Source organism: Phycodurus eques, chromosome 20 (assembly GCF_024500275.1).
Source record: "Phycodurus eques isolate BA_2022a chromosome 20, UOR_Pequ_1.1, whole genome shotgun sequence".
NCBI lineage: Eukaryota > Metazoa > Chordata > Actinopteri > Syngnathiformes > Syngnathidae > Phycodurus > Phycodurus eques.
The window spans coordinates 484,603-500,282 of record NC_084544.1 but is presented as its reverse complement, the minus strand read 5'-3'; the positions used below and the strand labels follow the sequence as shown (position 1 = coordinate 500,282).

The 15,680-nt window shown below is 52.8% G+C and overlaps 2 protein-coding genes across 5 annotated transcripts; one reads left to right on the top strand and one right to left on the bottom strand.

Moving 5' to 3' along the window:
- Positions 1-149: 149 nt before the first annotated feature.
- Positions 150-5,650, bottom strand: LOC133395377 (major histocompatibility complex class I-related gene protein-like). Of its 2 annotated transcripts, XM_061664202.1 has the most exons (6): positions 5,082-5,383; positions 3,529-3,795; positions 3,172-3,453; positions 2,125-2,430; positions 913-1,101; positions 150-836 (listed from the first exon to the last, which is right to left on the bottom strand). In XM_061664202.1, the coding sequence occupies exons 1-6, from the start codon at positions 5,137-5,139 to the stop codon at positions 751-753; spliced, it is 1,188 nt and encodes a 395-aa protein (XP_061520186.1). In that variant the 5' UTR covers positions 5,140-5,383; the 3' UTR covers positions 150-750. The 2 variants fall into 2 exon arrangements, with proteins under 2 accessions (XP_061520186.1, XP_061520187.1); XM_061664203.1 differs by lacking the exon at positions 150-836 and having other exon boundaries at positions 915-1,101; positions 2,125-2,404; positions 5,082-5,650.
- Positions 5,285-13,897, top strand: si:ch211-264f5.6 (carcinoembryonic antigen-related cell adhesion molecule 5). 3 transcript variants are annotated; one of them, XM_061664200.1, is made up of 10 exons: positions 5,285-5,508; positions 7,239-7,482; positions 8,773-8,939; positions 9,014-9,140; positions 9,335-9,613; positions 10,572-10,859; positions 11,485-11,739; positions 12,156-12,273; positions 12,575-12,614; positions 12,882-13,897. In XM_061664200.1, exons 1-9 carry the CDS (start codon positions 5,503-5,505, stop codon positions 12,591-12,593), a joined length of 1,503 nt encoding a protein of 500 aa, XP_061520184.1. In that variant the 5' UTR covers positions 5,285-5,502; the 3' UTR covers positions 12,594-12,614; positions 12,882-13,897. The 3 variants fall into 3 exon arrangements, with proteins under 3 accessions (XP_061520184.1, XP_061520183.1, XP_061520185.1); XM_061664199.1 differs by lacking the exon at positions 5,285-5,508 and adding an exon at positions 6,999-7,083 and having other exon boundaries at positions 7,150-7,482; XM_061664201.1 differs by lacking the exons at positions 5,285-5,508; positions 10,572-10,859 and adding an exon at positions 6,999-7,083 and having other exon boundaries at positions 7,150-7,482.
- The last annotated feature ends 1,783 nt before the right edge of the window (positions 13,898-15,680 follow it).

Genomic DNA, 15,680 nt, shown 5'->3' with positions numbered 1-15,680 from the left:
CCATAATGAGCAGCACAATGCACGTTGAATTGAAGCAGAAACGGACAAAAACTTTTTGTTTTGTTTTTATAAATTATAATATTATAGCAGCGCCTCAAAAAACACCGAGCGCGCCAAGTAGCGCCGTAATGACCAACATTACAATGCAGTAGTGCGCAGCGTTCATCAAAACGGAGGCTGAGGTTTTATTCCCTAAAAAGTACAGTTTATATTACTGTAAACCACTAACATTATGCAGTTTAAACATGAATACAGACCATTTCATTTTACTGAAATAAACAGTATTAAAAGATTAAATGCAAATGTATTGCACTGAAAAGTTAAATATAACTCAACTGTCTGTTACAAATGTACTGGACTGGATTAAGAAAAGCTTTAGGCTACTAACATTGTACACACTTTCAATAGTTAATTCAGCGATGAGTGCTATTTGTCCTCATTAAAAAGCATTTCAAATGTTTTTGTTTTGTTTTTGGGGATGTGTCATGGATTAACAGCGTTTGTAATTCTTTTCAATGCGTAATTTATTAATTTACACTCCTGCAGACTGAAATCATGAGCATCCTGTCTCCATCTACTCCCAAATTTCCCTCGCTGTGCAACTGGAAGTTGAAAACACACAAGTTCATTGTAGCTTCTGCCACCGAGTGGACGAGCTTGGAACTGTTCTTCCTGTCACTACATATCACCGGCATAGACAAATCAACAAAGATGCATTTGAAATGTTAAAACCATCGAAATTCTCAGGTATCAGTGGGGAGGACAAACCTGGGGACAAGTGACTACGGTTTGTTTTCTTAGTGAACTTCGCAATGTCTCCCCCTGCTGGTCACCACCTGCAAAAAAACAGCACACCCGTGCCGTCGATCGACAGCTCATTTTATTGACGATCGATCGATCAATCCCTCTCACCGCCAAGGACGTCTTCGCCGGCGTCTGTATACGCAGGGGACGGTGTTAGCGTCTCACGCGTCGGCGCGTCACCGCGACGCTCACGTCGTCTCTTCCTGTGGACGGAAATGCCGGCGCCCGCCAACGCCGCCAGGCCGGCGACGAACACAACGGCGGCCACGAAGACGCCGGTGTGATCCGCTGGCTTGACTGAAACGGGACGTTCACTCAGTCATCCCCCACGCAATCGGACTTTGAATCGACTGCTATTTTGATCATCGGTTCATCATTTAGAGACCTTTTTTAATGTCAAATTCTCCTCATTACGACAGACTAATCAATTACGAAAATAATTGTGAGGTGCAGCTCAAACTCGATTTAGGAGGCATCTGTTCAGTGACCAAGCTTTTAATGAAATGTACTCGTGTATCAAATTATTGAAACGTTCCAGGCCCCCCAAAAACACCCCACCCCATTTTTGGGAAGCAAGGAAAATAGCACTGTACTGTAACATATCAGAATAACCATTATTTCAATCAGCGACTAATCTGCCAATACGTTGCTGGACGAATAGGATTTTAAAAAAAAAACTTTAACTTCCATCCCTTTATTGAAAAACTGGAAATTATTTCAAATTGACAGCGCAGAAAACGCACTAACAGAGATCGATGATGGATTCACTTTCTGGTTCGGTGCGTCACATCGGTCAGAAAATCGGCAAAAGTTGGTGATTGTTTTCCAAAGTCAAAGCAGATGTTTGCAAATGTCTGACTTTGATAACGGCTCGAGAAACACGGAGGACGGCAGAAATCGGAGATTTCCTGTTCAGAGGCTGAAATTTGGAGGATTTGTACAATCGGAAGTGAAACGATTCATCAACTATCAAATCAATGGTCCATTATTTTGATGTCAATTACTTGCTTGTTGCGCTTCTAAACCATAACAACAATATATAAAAATAAACATTTTATAAAGGGCAATTAAGCCGAACGTCACACACTCGCACACTGTAGAGCACGTGTGTGCCTTTAAGGGGTGCGGCCTAGTGAGCCACATCAGGACCGCCGAACGCAGATCCGGTTGGCCATTTACTACGCCATTAGTTCACCGTTATCCTTTCGTGCGTGCGTTTAAGCCTTCGATGAAGGGCGACCGCGGCTCGGGTCTCCTCGCCCGCACGCCAGAGGGGCGACCGCCTCCACCGCGCCGCCCGTCCCGCGCGCGCCCCCTTACCGTAGTTCGTTTTGATCACGGCGGCGTCCAGCGCGGTGACGATCGTCTCGGGAAGTCCATCGAGCCGGAAGACGCAGGCGTAGCGGCGCCAGTCGGCGGGCGGCACGCCGGCGACGCGCAGGCGGACGGCGAGCTGGAAGGTCCCGTCGTGGTTGCGGAGCATCTGACCGTGCTCCACGCGGTCGTCGTGGAGCTGCTCGTCGTCGCGCGTCCAGAACACGTCCGCCTTGTCGGGGCGGAAACCCGAGGCATGGCACGTGACGGGCGCCGACGGCTCCGTCTGCAGCAGAGATACCAGGGGGCGTTCTGGCGGGGCGAGACGCGAGCCGTTTGCGACGACAGAAGACGACCAGGCGCAAACGGGAAGACGTTCCGCTCCGCTGCACTGCGTACGCGTGACTTCTTAGTTTGAACGAGTACTTTCAAGAGAAACCTTTTCATGCTGCCGTGTGAATCATTTGGAGCGTGAAATGAATCATGTCAGTTTGGGATAAATGTGCAAAATGGAAGCGCCGTGATTTCTTCCTTCTGTATCTCGAAAATCCGTGTTGTCATTATGGGATGTTCTTTCTGGACTTCGGAGAGAAACAATTCGTCGATTTTCGAATGAGGCGATAACGTTACACAATGCGGAAAAGCGGAGAGGCTCGGAATACTTCCGGGGAGCGCCGTATACAGATACGCACGCACCCCTTTTCTTAGTTCTTAATAATATCATTTGCAAAGAAAATGAAAAAAACTTCGGCCCGCTCAATTCTGTACTTGGGCCTGCCAAGCATTCACATCTTAAAAGAGTCCTGTTAATCGATTGAATATAAAAAACCCTTTTTCTATTAAAAAAAATAAATAAACAAGAATGAATATTATCCAAATACGTTTGTTGTTTCCATATTGTTGAGATGGTGGCTTTTTATTTGGAATATTTTGATAAAAGAACATTTTCCATTTCAGAGCTAAGCCGCAAGCTGTGGAAAACGTGCACGGCAAAGTGCGGGCAGCGCTCCACTTGGGATCGACTCGATCGACGTTCGGCGCGGAGCGACTCACGTATCCGGCGCAGGACGTCCTTCCCGTATTGCAGCGTCTCGCGGAGGCGGCGCGGACATTCCCGGAGCAGCCGGTGCTCCATGAACTCCAGCCAGCCCTCGTTTAGGTTCCACTTGCGGCCGGTGGGCTCCAGCTGAGGTTTGAGCGCCATCCACGCGCGGCGCTCCACGTCCAGGACCAGCGTGGTGTCGCCGTCGTAGCTGTGGCGGTTGAAGCCCGACACGTCGCCGCACTCGTCGCCGTCGCACTCGCAGCCGTGCAGCACCTGGAACACGTGGACGCCTGACAGCGCGCGCTGCCGTTAGCTCCGGTTATCTTAATTGGTTCGCAAAGAGGCGGCGTGGCTACAAGGCGTACCGTCCGACTGGTTGAATCTATCCAGGAGTATTGCCATGTTGATGTTGCCAAAGTGTTCCTGTCCTTGCCAGAACGCCGTCTGCTCCTTCCAGTAGTCGGGGTGACGGCGGAGGACGGCGTCCATCCAGGCCTGCTTGGCCACCGCCGTGCCGGCGCGGCTGTCGTAATGTTCCGTCGTCACGCCGTCCACCAGCACCGCCGCCGTCACGGGCGGGAGGCGCGGGATGCCGCTGCTCACCGTGTACACGTGCCACAGAGAGTGCAGAGCTGCGCGCGCAAAACGCCAACGTTAGCGTTTGCCTCGCGTTCGGTCATCTTCGGACTTCCTCGGTACCGACTTGGTGTTATTTTGAACAGGTCCCGTTACACTCTCAGATTCACAAACACGTCCGTGTGACGGTTCTCGGCTCGACTTTGTCGTCGCAGATGCGCGCCTGTTATTATTCAAATTCAAAACGTCAAGCAGTTTGGGTCATTCGATTGCCATGTTTGCTGTATTTGATGAACAAAAGGTCCGATTATTCGGTGATGAAAATGTCACGTTCGTATTGATTGTACTATGCAAATGACGACGATTCGAGTTACCTTCTCAACATCGACTTGTTGTTGATTCACATAGCGACCCGAGTACTCCGGAATGAAGGAGTTGCAAGGAATTAACATTGTTATTCTATGTTGTCTGTTTCTGTGTTTAGCAAGCTTTTCAATCACACACACGAGAAGGCGGAAGAACGTCAGAAACTCGGATTTAACGAGAAACAAAGTGGCCCGCCTCTTTTCAAGCGTGAAAAGCTTTGCCGAGTCCATCCGTGTTTCGGATGCATTTATTGCAACGGCTAATGGCGGACCGGTCACACTACCACCAGTACAGAGCGTGTACACACCAGTACAGACATTCCAACAGTTTCTTCCCTCCTGCCATCGACTTCTTCAACAGCGAACCGACAATTCCATCGACACACGCTGCCAATTGGTTTTTTGTCGGGCCAATGATATATTACTCGTGCGCTCCCTGTCGTCGTCTCGCCACGCTGCGCTATTTGCATATCTGTTGTTGACCGATACCGGCCACTCATGCCAGAGTGGCACCTGCACCATTTGCGCAATCGACATTGTCCCAGATTATCGCGCTATTCGTCACTATAAACTGCATACACCCCTTGAAGTCTGGGACTATTGCTATACGAGTCGTTCGAACTGCTGGAGGACTCTGCATCTTTTTGCACAACTGTCAAAAAATAAATAAATAACAAATGTAAACGTAATCCAGTGTGTGTGTGTGTGTGTGCGCGCAATGGCTGGCTGGATGTTGGGTTGTGTGCCAAGTCTTTCTGGAACATTCTTCGTCTTGTGGCGGACCACTTGCGCAATTGAAAAGGTTTCGTGGATATCTTTGGCTTCAAGTAGTCCGAGTTACAAAATACGAACACACCTTTTGCTTTCTCTTCTCCTTTCGCTTGTTTGGTTTGGGACTTGACTAACGAACCCCAGAAGGTTCGCTTTTCTCTTGTGAGTTGCAAAAGCTAGCGGGGATCCAACAAAACTAAACTTACCGGCAGAAGCGACGTGAGAGCAAACAAGCAGAATTTGAAAAGAAGCCACTTTGTTCATGTTGCGAGCTCGCCACACGCGTCGACGTTACGCCGAATAAGCTTCATCTGCCAAAGAAACAAAACGACGCCACACTCGCCACGAAAGTGCTGAGCCATGCAACCGGTGACGTCATCGCAAGGAGACCGTGTCAGGTTGGCGGATTTTTTTTAATCTTTATTGGCAAATTGTCATCGATCTATCTATCTATCTATCGAGAGAGACAGAGAGAGAGAGAGAGAGAGAGACAGAGAGAGCGAGAGAGAGAGCGATAAATCAATACATGCGAATACTAGATTCGCCACCGCCCTGTAGCAGCCAGGCCAACTTAACGTGCCTACGGGGCGGCCATGTTGAGGAGGGCAACGTCGTCATCGAAGCTCAATGAAGGTAAAGCGTAACTTGCCCATTTCTCTTTTTTTGTTTGTTTGTTTGTTTTTGTTTTGTCCTGCTCGGCTGTTAGGTCAAGCAGAATGGAAAATCTGTATCCCTTTCATGTCGGAACAGTTTTACTGTGTCACAGTGGAGTTTTGAAGCTTCCGCTGTGGTATTATAACTGAGGTTTATTGAGAATCAGACTTGATCAGTCGAACAGAACAAAGTTTCTAGAAGGGAGAGAGAAACAAAGACGAAAGACAAAGCACTCATTGTAAACAGGATGAGAGAAGTTAATCATTACATTATCTACAACAATGACACATTCAATGTGAGTGTTGCGTGGGCCTGCAGTGCTACACCCTGCGAGGGAAGCATGCGGGACAAAGGTCGTGAACCCGACTGTACAACTGAAATGTGGTGGCATTAATTATGTAAATTATAAAAGTCTACAGGATGAGAGTATAAGTGAGGGGATACACAAGCGATTTGCATATTCATGAGTTATTTGTCACAGGAGGTGCGTGACCCCACACCCAGTGAAAGAGTCCTAGGGGTGTGTGTCTGCGGACACATGCAAGTGAATTGATACCGTTTTACATGGCCAAAGACCGACAGAAGGGTCCTGCGATTGCCGCGGCCGAGGACCCCGCCCGATCCATCGCCGAGGCGCCCCGACGGGGGCCGCGGGGACGCTCACGACCCGCCGCTCCCCCGGAGATAGGTGTATGTGGTGCATTAAAACACGGGGAGCGCGTGCGACGCATTTCAAATGCAGGGCGCACGGGAGCGGGAAACAGCACAGACGCGGCGAAACCCGATCCGACACCCGCGGCCTCCCGATCCCGTACCGGTCCCCCGGGGACCCTTGGAAACGGGTATGTGCCCAGATGCGTTTAGTGAGGAAAATATATACAGTGAACGGCGCGAGCGTGCGCTAAGCGAGCGTTGCTCGTTTCCCAATGGATTTTCAGGACTTTGACCTTTTTGTTTTGCGCAATATTTGGGGGAAAAAACCAAGGCCCTCAGTTCGGGGGTCCTCATTGGACGGCGTTTTCCGCCACCGTGTGCAGCCCGACGTGCCGTGCGGGCATCCCTTTGCGCTTCCGGTTTTCTTCGCGCCGCGCCGCGCCGCGCCTTCGAGCCGCCATCTTGAACCGGGACCGCCAGGTCAATGCGACTCCTCCGACAGCATTATACACACGCATACCCGATCCCAAGATGTTTGCGACGACTTTATAGTGCGCCTGCAGGCAGGAGTCGGACTCGGCAAGTCGGCACGTTGACGAGCCGCGCGTCTCAAGAGCCAAAGATGGCGGCGCGTTGCGCAAGTAAGAGCAGAACACGACGAGCGAGTTCGAACGCGTTCGCGTGCGTGTGCTTTTTTTTCGCCCATCGAACTGGAATCTGCGAACGAGTCACTGCGCGGTGGCTCCTCCCCGCGCCTCGCAGTGCGCATGCGCCGACTCACCTGCTCGGGTGTGTCCGCGCGGAGGAGCGGCTCGCCAGCCCGCATTTTGCTCTCAGCTCCAGCGATGGCGACGGCGACGGCGACGGCGGCGATCGTCGCGCTTCTGCTCGGCTTGTCGGGTAAGCGCACGCTCGTCCGCTTACGGTGACGCGCGCCGACTGACCCGTCCCGTTCCCCGCACGCAGGGTGGCGGGGCGCGGCGCGGGACATCCTGCCGCCGGGCCCCGTGGACGCCGCGGTGGGCAAGAACGTGACCCTGGCCACCCTCTTGCAGAATCCCGAGTACTCCTTCATCATCTGGAACTTCAACGACGGCCGCGAGCAGACTCACGTGGCCACCGCGGGCCGCGCCGGAATCAGGGTGAACGAGCCCTACGCGGGGCGCGCGTCCGTGGACGCCACCAGCGGCGCGCTGCGGCTGAGCGCGCTCACGACGGACGACAGCGGAGACTTCAGCGTCAGCGTCGTGAGCGCGGACGGCGAGACCGAGATCGCCGAGATACAGCTGCGCGTGCTGGGTGAGTGGGTCGCGCGCGTCGCCGTCGTCGCGTCACAGCGGGGTCGAGCGACAACCGATTATTCGAAGCGTGGACAAATGCGAAACTCTTGCTTGCGCTCCCTGTTAAGAGTGGCGGAAATTGCACATTTGGTCGCCCCAAAAAGCTCGAAAATAGGAAACAAATCCTTCGTCGGTTGTCATTGTCCCGGAAAAGAATCGTGTCCAGAAACCGCAAACGTTTGGCCCCTCGCAAAGTGACCAAGAAGCGTCCAACGCATTCCTTGCCTTCGGCTTTCAAATTCAGTGAGAACAGTCGAACGCAGCCGCGACCGGAGATGTGGAACCGTGGTTTTCATCGGAGGCAAACTGCACTGGAAAGAAACCCAAACAATCTGAAAAGTCGCACCCGATTCAAATGCGGAAACTTTTGCCACGTTCGAAGTTAGGGTGCGATTCCATCGGATTCCCCCTCGACGACGGGGACTATTTCCCCGGGCGGAGGGATCGCTGCGGTTTGCGGTCCGCTCACGTTCGGAGAACGAGTCCCAACGTTTGCCCGACCTTCGCCCTGCGTTCGCGCTTCCGAACGCGGACGACGTCGTTTCCCGCTCCGGGCTGACTTTCGGCCCTGCCGCGCCCCCGTCGCACTTTAGGCCGGGGACTACTTTCCTTGGCGGAAGGATCGCCGAAGCGTGAGGTGGCTCCCGGTTGCCCGCGCGTACGTTTTTTCGGTTTTGGTATTTTGGAACGAAAGGCGGCCAAAAGTACGTAAACGCTTTCCGAACGAGACGTCGCAAATTGGAGGCAAATTGCGTGCGAGTGCCGAAAGGCTGACGGAAATCGAGCGGGGCAAAGCGGAATGAAATTGAACGAGCTGCGCGGTTTGAAGTGGGTGAAATCGGTCAAGATATGGAGAACATGCATTTGTACAAATGTTTCTTTCCAGAATTTGGGGAATGGCAAGCAGCGAAATACACGAGAACAAAACGCAGTCCGGCGAATTGACGACAACGGCGGCGCCCGATTAGAAAGTGCTAAAGTGACATCGTTAAAAAAGAAAATCCCTTCTTGTCCTGGCAAATTACATCGTTTTTTTGGGGGGGGGGGGAAGTTGAAATGGAGGTGGAAAAGTCCAAAATGAAAAATGTGCGATTCGTCGACACGATGCCGGGTGGAATACTTCCGAGGGTGAGATGGCGGAAAAGGGGGGAGATTGAAACATCGGAATAACAATTGAGGGAGGGACGGAGGGAAGCGAAACGAAACGCGGGTAGCCGGGCCGCCGCTGACGGCGTGCGTCGCTCCTCAGAGCCGGTGTCGGGCGTGCTGGTGAGCGCTGACGCGGCCGAGGCGGTGGAGCACAACAGCACGCTGGTCCTGACCTGCGCCGCCAACGGCTCCTTCCTCCGGTTCACCTGGCTCAACGAGACCCGGCCCGTCGTCGCCTCCGACAGCGAGCGGCTGTCCGTCGAGGAGGTCAAAGGTCGCCGCCCGGCCACCCCCGTCCGCGCGCGCGCGACCTCTGAACCCCGCCCGTCTTTTCCCAACAGAGCGAGGCGAGCAGTCGACTGACCATCGCGGGCGTCCTGCGCACCGACCTGGCGCGACCGATTTTCTGCAGCGCCGCCAACCAGCTGGAGACGGAGAAGAGCGCCCCCTTCACCCTGCCCGTCCACTGTGAGTGCCGCCGCCCGACGGTAGATTCCCGCCTCGCGTGCGCGCGTGTACATTTGGCGGTCGCGCGAGGGTTGACGTCGCGCCGTTCTAGCCACACCCCCAATCGGCCGGGGCGCGGGCGCGTGCACGTTTCGAAGCAACGAAGCTTCGTTGTACCTCGTCGACGCGCCTCACCCGACCCCCGTTGCGTCCAGACGGTCCGGACGAGGTCACCGTCACGGCCTCCGACCCGTCCCGGTTCGTCCGGGCCGACTCCGACTTCAACCTGACGTGCGCGACGCGCTCCAGCCCGGCGGCCGCCTTCACGTGGTACCAGAACGAGACCCTGATGGACTCCGCCGGGCCCGTGCTGCCGCTCGAGGCCGTGCGGCGGCGCCCCCTGTGGCGAGAGATGAGCCGGTACACGTGCAGAGCCGCCAACGCCGAGACCGAGCGAGTCGTCGCCTCGCCCGCCGTCTCCTTCGCGGTCGTGGGTGAGTCGCCGCGCGCGCGCGCACGCACGCAAACACACATTCGAAATACGCAAAAGAGACACCCACTGGGTAGGCGTGCTGCGGCCCCTCCCCCCGTCCTACATTTCTTTACTGCTTCTGGAAACCTGCTCAGCCAGTGTCGCCGTACGTGCGGCTGTGTATTTTGTGGGTGTGTGCGCGCTGCACACTTGAATTCTGCCCTGAAGAGTTTGACTGGTTTCTTTGTCCGCAGCTTGTGTGACTTCATGCTCGCGCACAAAAGTACCGCGCGTCACTAGTTCACGACTGCACGACTCGACCACTGCGATGCTATTTCGCTACGACAATACGAGGAAATGAGTGCATTACGTATGATTGAAATTTTGAAATTAGGGACGCAACTAATAATTATTTTAATCACGGATTGATCGGTCAATAATAATATTTTTTTCCCGGTCCCCAAACGGATACAAAAACATTTTTCGATTTCCGTCCCTCTATTGCAAAACAGGACTCGATTTGAAATTGACAGTGCGGAAAATGGCCAAAGAAAAATCGATTCTGATTCACTTCCAGAAAATCGGCAAAAAGGTTGCCGGTTGCTTTTCAAAGTCACGGCAGACGTTTTTTTTTTGGGTCTTCCTTTGAAAAACCAAAAGCTTCCACGGAGGACTGCAGAATTCAGAGAATAATTGAGAGGCCGAAATGCCAAAGATCGGGACCGAAAAACGATGACCGAAAACAATCGTATCTTGATTCATTTGATACACTATGAGCTGTCGAGAAATCGTTTGTTGCACTTCTAATTGAAATAGTGTACGAGTCTTCCGATTGGCTATTTGTATTCCAGAAGTGCTCTTACTAACGGGGAAAGTAGCATCGCCGTCATGTGTCGCTAATGAAATATTGCTAATTGGAACCAAAGCAGTAGCACGAGTGCTGAAGCGTAGCGGTCGGCCCCTCCCCCTCGTGTCTCCAGAAGCGCTGTCGGGCGTGCAATTGAGCGGCCCGGCCGTCGGCGCCGTCCTCCTGGCCGGCGAGGACTCGGCCAACCTAAGCTGCCGGGCGGCGGCGGGCGCCGTCGACGAAAGGACGTGGCTGAAGGACGGCCGGCCCCCGGCGATCGACGGCGGGCGCGTGACCGCGGCGCCCGACGGCTCCTGGATCAGCTTGGCGCCGCTGCGCGAGGACGACAACGGGCGCTACGAGTGCCGCCTCGCCAACGCCGTCAGCGAGCAGAAAGCGGCGTACGAGCTGGTCGTCAACTGTGAGTGCGCCCGCCGCGCCGCCCTCGTGATCCCGTTGAAGCAACGTCCGCCTTGGCCTCCAAGTGCCCCCAAATCGGAGCGAAAATCTCGTCAGAAATGAAGCTGAATTTTGTCAACCAAAAAAGTCGATGAACGTTACGATAACGTTCATCAGTTTGACGGACAAAACATTTTTTCTTTTCAAGAAGAAAAGTTGGATTTTTTTCCACGAGAAATAATCTGAATCTTTTCAAAATCAAAGAAGGATTGTAATATTGGGATATTAAGTCCCATTTTAAATATGAGCTAAATATGAACGTTTTCCCCGTTAAGAAAAGACTTCTTATGCTAACAAAAATGTCTTTTATTTCTTTACTCTCCTAACATTGCAATATTTTTGCCATTCCAAATTGGAAATTGTTATTCTCATATTGCAACTTATTTTTTTCTTGAAAAAGTACGACTGTCGTTTGGACTTTCCGACTTTCTTCCTCCAAATCAGCTCCGAGGGCGTTCGGGGCACGAGGTGGTTGCGTTGAATGGGGATTCCGAGGCGTCCTCGGAAAAAGTCCGCCCGCGCGGACCCCAAAGGTTTTGCGATCTTTTGCGGTCTGTCATTCCGCCGGCGGGACTTCCTGTGCGCAGACGGTCCCGAGGCGGCCACGGTGAACGGCGAGAGCGCGGTGGAGCTGCGCGACGCCGTCACCCTCCGCTGCACGGCCGCGTCCGTCCCGCCCGCCAACTTCACTTGGAAGTTCAACGGGACGCTGACCGACGTCAAGACGCCCACGTACGCCATCGCCGAGGCCGTGTACAAGAACACGGGCGCGTACACGTGCCAGGCGCGCAACGTCGTCACCGGCAAGAACGTCTCGTCCACGCACAACCTGTCCGTCAAAGGTGAGACGCCGCCGCCGGTCCCTCGGCGCTCGTTTCCTGTCCCTGCCGAAGGCACCGCCGGGTGTGCCCGCCCGCCGCCGCGCCCACTTCCTGGCGGGCTCGTGCCTGAAACCGCCCGGGAGCTGCGGGTCCTTTAGCGCTCACTTCCTGCCTTCGCTCAAAGACCTGCACTGATGGGCGCATCCCGGGAAGGCATGCGTCATTCGGTGCCCACCGCCACGGGTCCTTTTCCGCCCGCCGCGGGTCGTTTTGTGTCCCTGTCCTTGCTTCTTCCTGTGTTTGCCGAAGGGGCGGCGCGGCGGGCGCTTTAGGCACCCACCGCGCGGCCGCCGCCGAAGCTTTTGCGCCCGCTTCCTGCCCCTGCTCTCCGTGCACGTGCCCGCTCACTTATCCGCTCACTTGCCGTTGTTGCTCAGAGGAGGGCGCGCTGGATGAAGGCCTGTCGGACGGCGCCATCGCGGGAATCATCATCGGCATCCTGGCCGCCTTGGGCGTGGCCATCGGCGTCGTCGTGTACTGCAGACAGAAAGTTCCGTAAGTACGCACGCTTCACACGTGCATGCACACACGAGCCACTCACACATGCGCACAAACGCAACACGTACACGCAATGGTCTCATTTCTTTGGTGCTGCTTGTGCCCAACTGGAACCTCCCCCAAGGCAATCTCCAAAAGCTGCCCGACCGCCCCGCCGCGTTCCTGACAGGAAGCGTGCGTCCACGCCTTGTCGGTGCCATGCGCGCGCACACACGCACGTTTGACCATAGCTTTTTATTTGTCCCTCATCTTTATTGTGTGTGTTTGTGGATGTCTTGGCGTACGTGTGTGTGTTTAGGGTGGAGTCACCGTACTAGTGAACTTCGTGCACGCGGCCGGTAAGTCTTTCACACACACGTACGTTTTGTGTGCGCGTACGCACGCATTTGTTTGATGAGCAAAGTCAGTTTGATTGCCGTGGTTACCATTCAAATAGATGCATATCAGCCCGTTAATGTGTGTGTCACATGACAACCGCGAGCCGCTTTGAATTGTGGGAAATGTTTGCTCATTCATTCAGTCGTGCTTTGCCGCCAACTGGTGGCACCTATCGGCAATTGGAAACCTTTTTCGAGACCTCAATTTAGTTGCGTGTGTTTTTGTAGGAGCTTCCAGTCCAACCGTCAAACTTGCGGCGTCTCCACGCGGGAGGCTGCATTTCGGATCTGCCACGCTGGCCACGACGCGGACTTCTGTTTGTCTGGTCCGTTGCGGCGATCTCCTTCGCTGTCCGTTGTCTTTTGTTTGTCGCCTTCAACATGACCGCCTCCCCCACCTGACCGCCTTGTCTCCGCCCCGCCCGCCCGCCCGCCCGCCCGCCCGCCGCTTCCCGCTGCCACGAGCTCTTCGCTGAGCCGCATACCAACAGCTTTGCTGACTGCTGGAAACCTGACACACACACACACACACACACACACGCACACACACACGCTGTGTGTCGTGGGTGGAGTTTGAAGTTTGTCGACATTCCGTCTGTTGACTTTTTTTTTTTTTTTTTTGCCTCCACATCCGACTTGAATTGCGACATCTGACTAACAAAAAGTTCAAAATGTTCCTTAGAATTCGTGCAACAAGCTGAGATCCTTCCATGTAATTCCGCTGTTCTCCTTGAGGGGCAGCACTCAGTCAAACTAATCAAAGTGGTCAAAAGCAAAGTGCGTACAGTGACACGTGCGGGCGCCATTTTGTCACCCAACCTGACCGTGTTTTTTTTTTTCTCGAAACGTTCACCGTCTTTTTTCAACGTAAGCGGTCACCGCGCAGCCACCGTGATGTTTAGGTTTGATTCCTTTAGCTTTTGTACATATCGACGTTTTAAATGACTTCAGGTTAGTGTGTGCGTCTTTTTGTGTGGGCACTGAAGTATTTATTGTGTGAAAAGTGGAGTTATTGGTCACCGCAGGTCACACGCTAGCTCGTCAGTACGATGTCATTTTGTCATGTGACCTGTCAATCAACATCCGTGCCGCCTCTCGTGTAGCGTCATGCTAAGTGTGGCTAGCTTCCATCAGTTTATTTTTCTTTTTTTTATGGCTTTGAACACGCAAAATGTCTGCGTTTTTAGTTCTGTCTACTTGTGGGTAAAAGAGAATAAAGAAGTTGTTCCCCACTTTGACACTAACCCACCAATCAGAGTGCGTGTGTGTGTGTTTGAAGCAGCCAATGGCAGCGTGCAGCAACACCTGCACGCATTCCTCAGCGTGGGCACAAGCGAGTGTGTGAGTGTTCGTGTGTTGCGTGTGTCTCTAGTTTGCTTTTGTATGCAAGTGTGTGTGTGTGTGTGTGTGTGTCGGAGTCAAGTGGGAACGTTGAAATGTTTGTCCCAACATGCCTCACGATTAAGTCCGGAATGTGCGAGCCTGCATGTTTGCGTGTGAGTCGCCATGACGACGAAAGGTGACATGATGCACAAGTTTTTATGATTTGTGCTAATTGCTACCTGATTAGCACGTGTGAGCTCGGTGGCCTACAACGGTCACATAACGTGCGCGTGTGTGTGTGTGTGTGTGTGTGTGTGTTATTTGTGTGCCCTCTAATCGCGCACGCACACATTCCTGCATGGCGTGTCGGTACTTGCCCTTTCTGTTTAGCTTTCGTGCCCCCATTTTCCCCCAGTTTTCTCTTGGGGGCATGAGCAAGGCAACTTGTTGCCGGTTGCCATGTTCTTTATCAGCAGCAGGGAGCGCAATGAGGGTTGCGCAGAAGAGGAAAGAGGACGAAAGAGGACTCTTTCGAAGACACCGCAATTCCACTTTGTTCCTCAGGAGGCACCAGCGAGTTTTTTTTTTTTTTTCACTTCGGTATTCCAAGTTTGCTTGCAGCGACATCTAGTGGACGACCACGACTATGGATGTGAGGGCGAACAACTTCCAGGGTGTGACCAAATGTCTTTACAAATTGGTGGCCACTAGAGGGCGCACGAGCGGCTGTCTAATTGATCCTCTTCAGCACAATCACAACAGTGAAATCCTGTTTATCACAGGAGATAGGTTCGAGACCGACCCGCATTCGGTGCAAATCTGCAATAAAGACAGACCATATGTATATACAAAAACTTTTGTCATAGTTTTAGCCCACACACATGCTTGAAATCTTTGAACCTCTAAAAACACACCTACAATCGTTTCAACTTGTGAAGAAACACTTTTTAGCGTACGCCTATTCTCACTTGAGTTGCTTCCACTTGAAGTTTACTGTCAAACTGAACATTTTAGAAAGTTGTTGTAATTCAACTCAATGACTTTTGAACGAACTGTAATTTTCAAGATGGTAAATGATCTCAAATGTAAGCTTGATATGTCTGTGTAGATTGTAGAATTTCAAACTGAGCAGCCTTTTGGATGAAACGTGAAATGTCCTCAATAAACAAGAAGAGTCCAACTGCCTTGATTCAACTGTCTTGAAAATGAGAATTACAATACATGAACCTTGTATAGCGCTTTTCAAGATACTCAAAGACTCTTACAAACGTACACGCCTTCATACGGAATGGTAAGACTTCCTGATACTAGTTTCGTCTTGGTTTAGTAACTGGATGTGGTTTGGTAGATGCGTCTACCAAACAGCGCAAGTTAACAAAATCCATCCATCCGTCCATTTTCTGAGCCGCTTCTCCTCACGCGGGTCGCGGGCGTGCTTGACCCTATCCCAGCTGTCTTCGGGCGGGAGGCTGCCAATCGCAGGGCACATACAAACAAACAACCATTCGCACTCACATTCACACCTCCGGGCAATTTCGAGTCCTCAATCAACCTACCGCGCATGTTTTTGGGATGCGGGAGGAAACCGGAGTACCCGCAGAAAAGCCACGCAGGCGCGGGGAGAACATGCAAACTCCACACAGGCGTGGCCGGGATTTGAATCCCGGTCTGCAGAACTGTGAGGCAGATGTGCTAACCGGTCGG

Coding starts and splice junctions, on each gene's coding strand:
- LOC133395377 (XM_061664202.1), bottom strand. CDS start 5,139: ATGAACAAAGTGGCTTCTTTTCAAATTCTGCTTGTTTGCTCTCACGTC. Junction 3,454..3,528: donor TAGATTCAACCAGTCGGACG/GTACGCCTTGTA, acceptor GCGCGCTGTCAG/GCGTCCACGTGTTCCAGGTG. Junction 837..912: donor CGGCGAAGACGTCCTTGGCG/GTGAGAGGGATT, acceptor GTTTTTTTGCAG/GTGGTGACCAGCAGGGGGAG.
- si:ch211-264f5.6 (XM_061664199.1), top strand. CDS start 7,029: ATGGCGACGGCGACGGCGACGGCGGCGATCGTCGCGCTTCTGCTCGGC. Junction 7,084..7,149: donor GCTTCTGCTCGGCTTGTCGG/GTAAGCGCACGC, acceptor CCCCGCACGCAG/GGTGGCGGGGCGCGGCGCGG. Junction 9,141..9,334: donor CTTCACCCTGCCCGTCCACT/GTGAGTGCCGCC, acceptor CGTTGCGTCCAG/ACGGTCCGGACGAGGTCACC.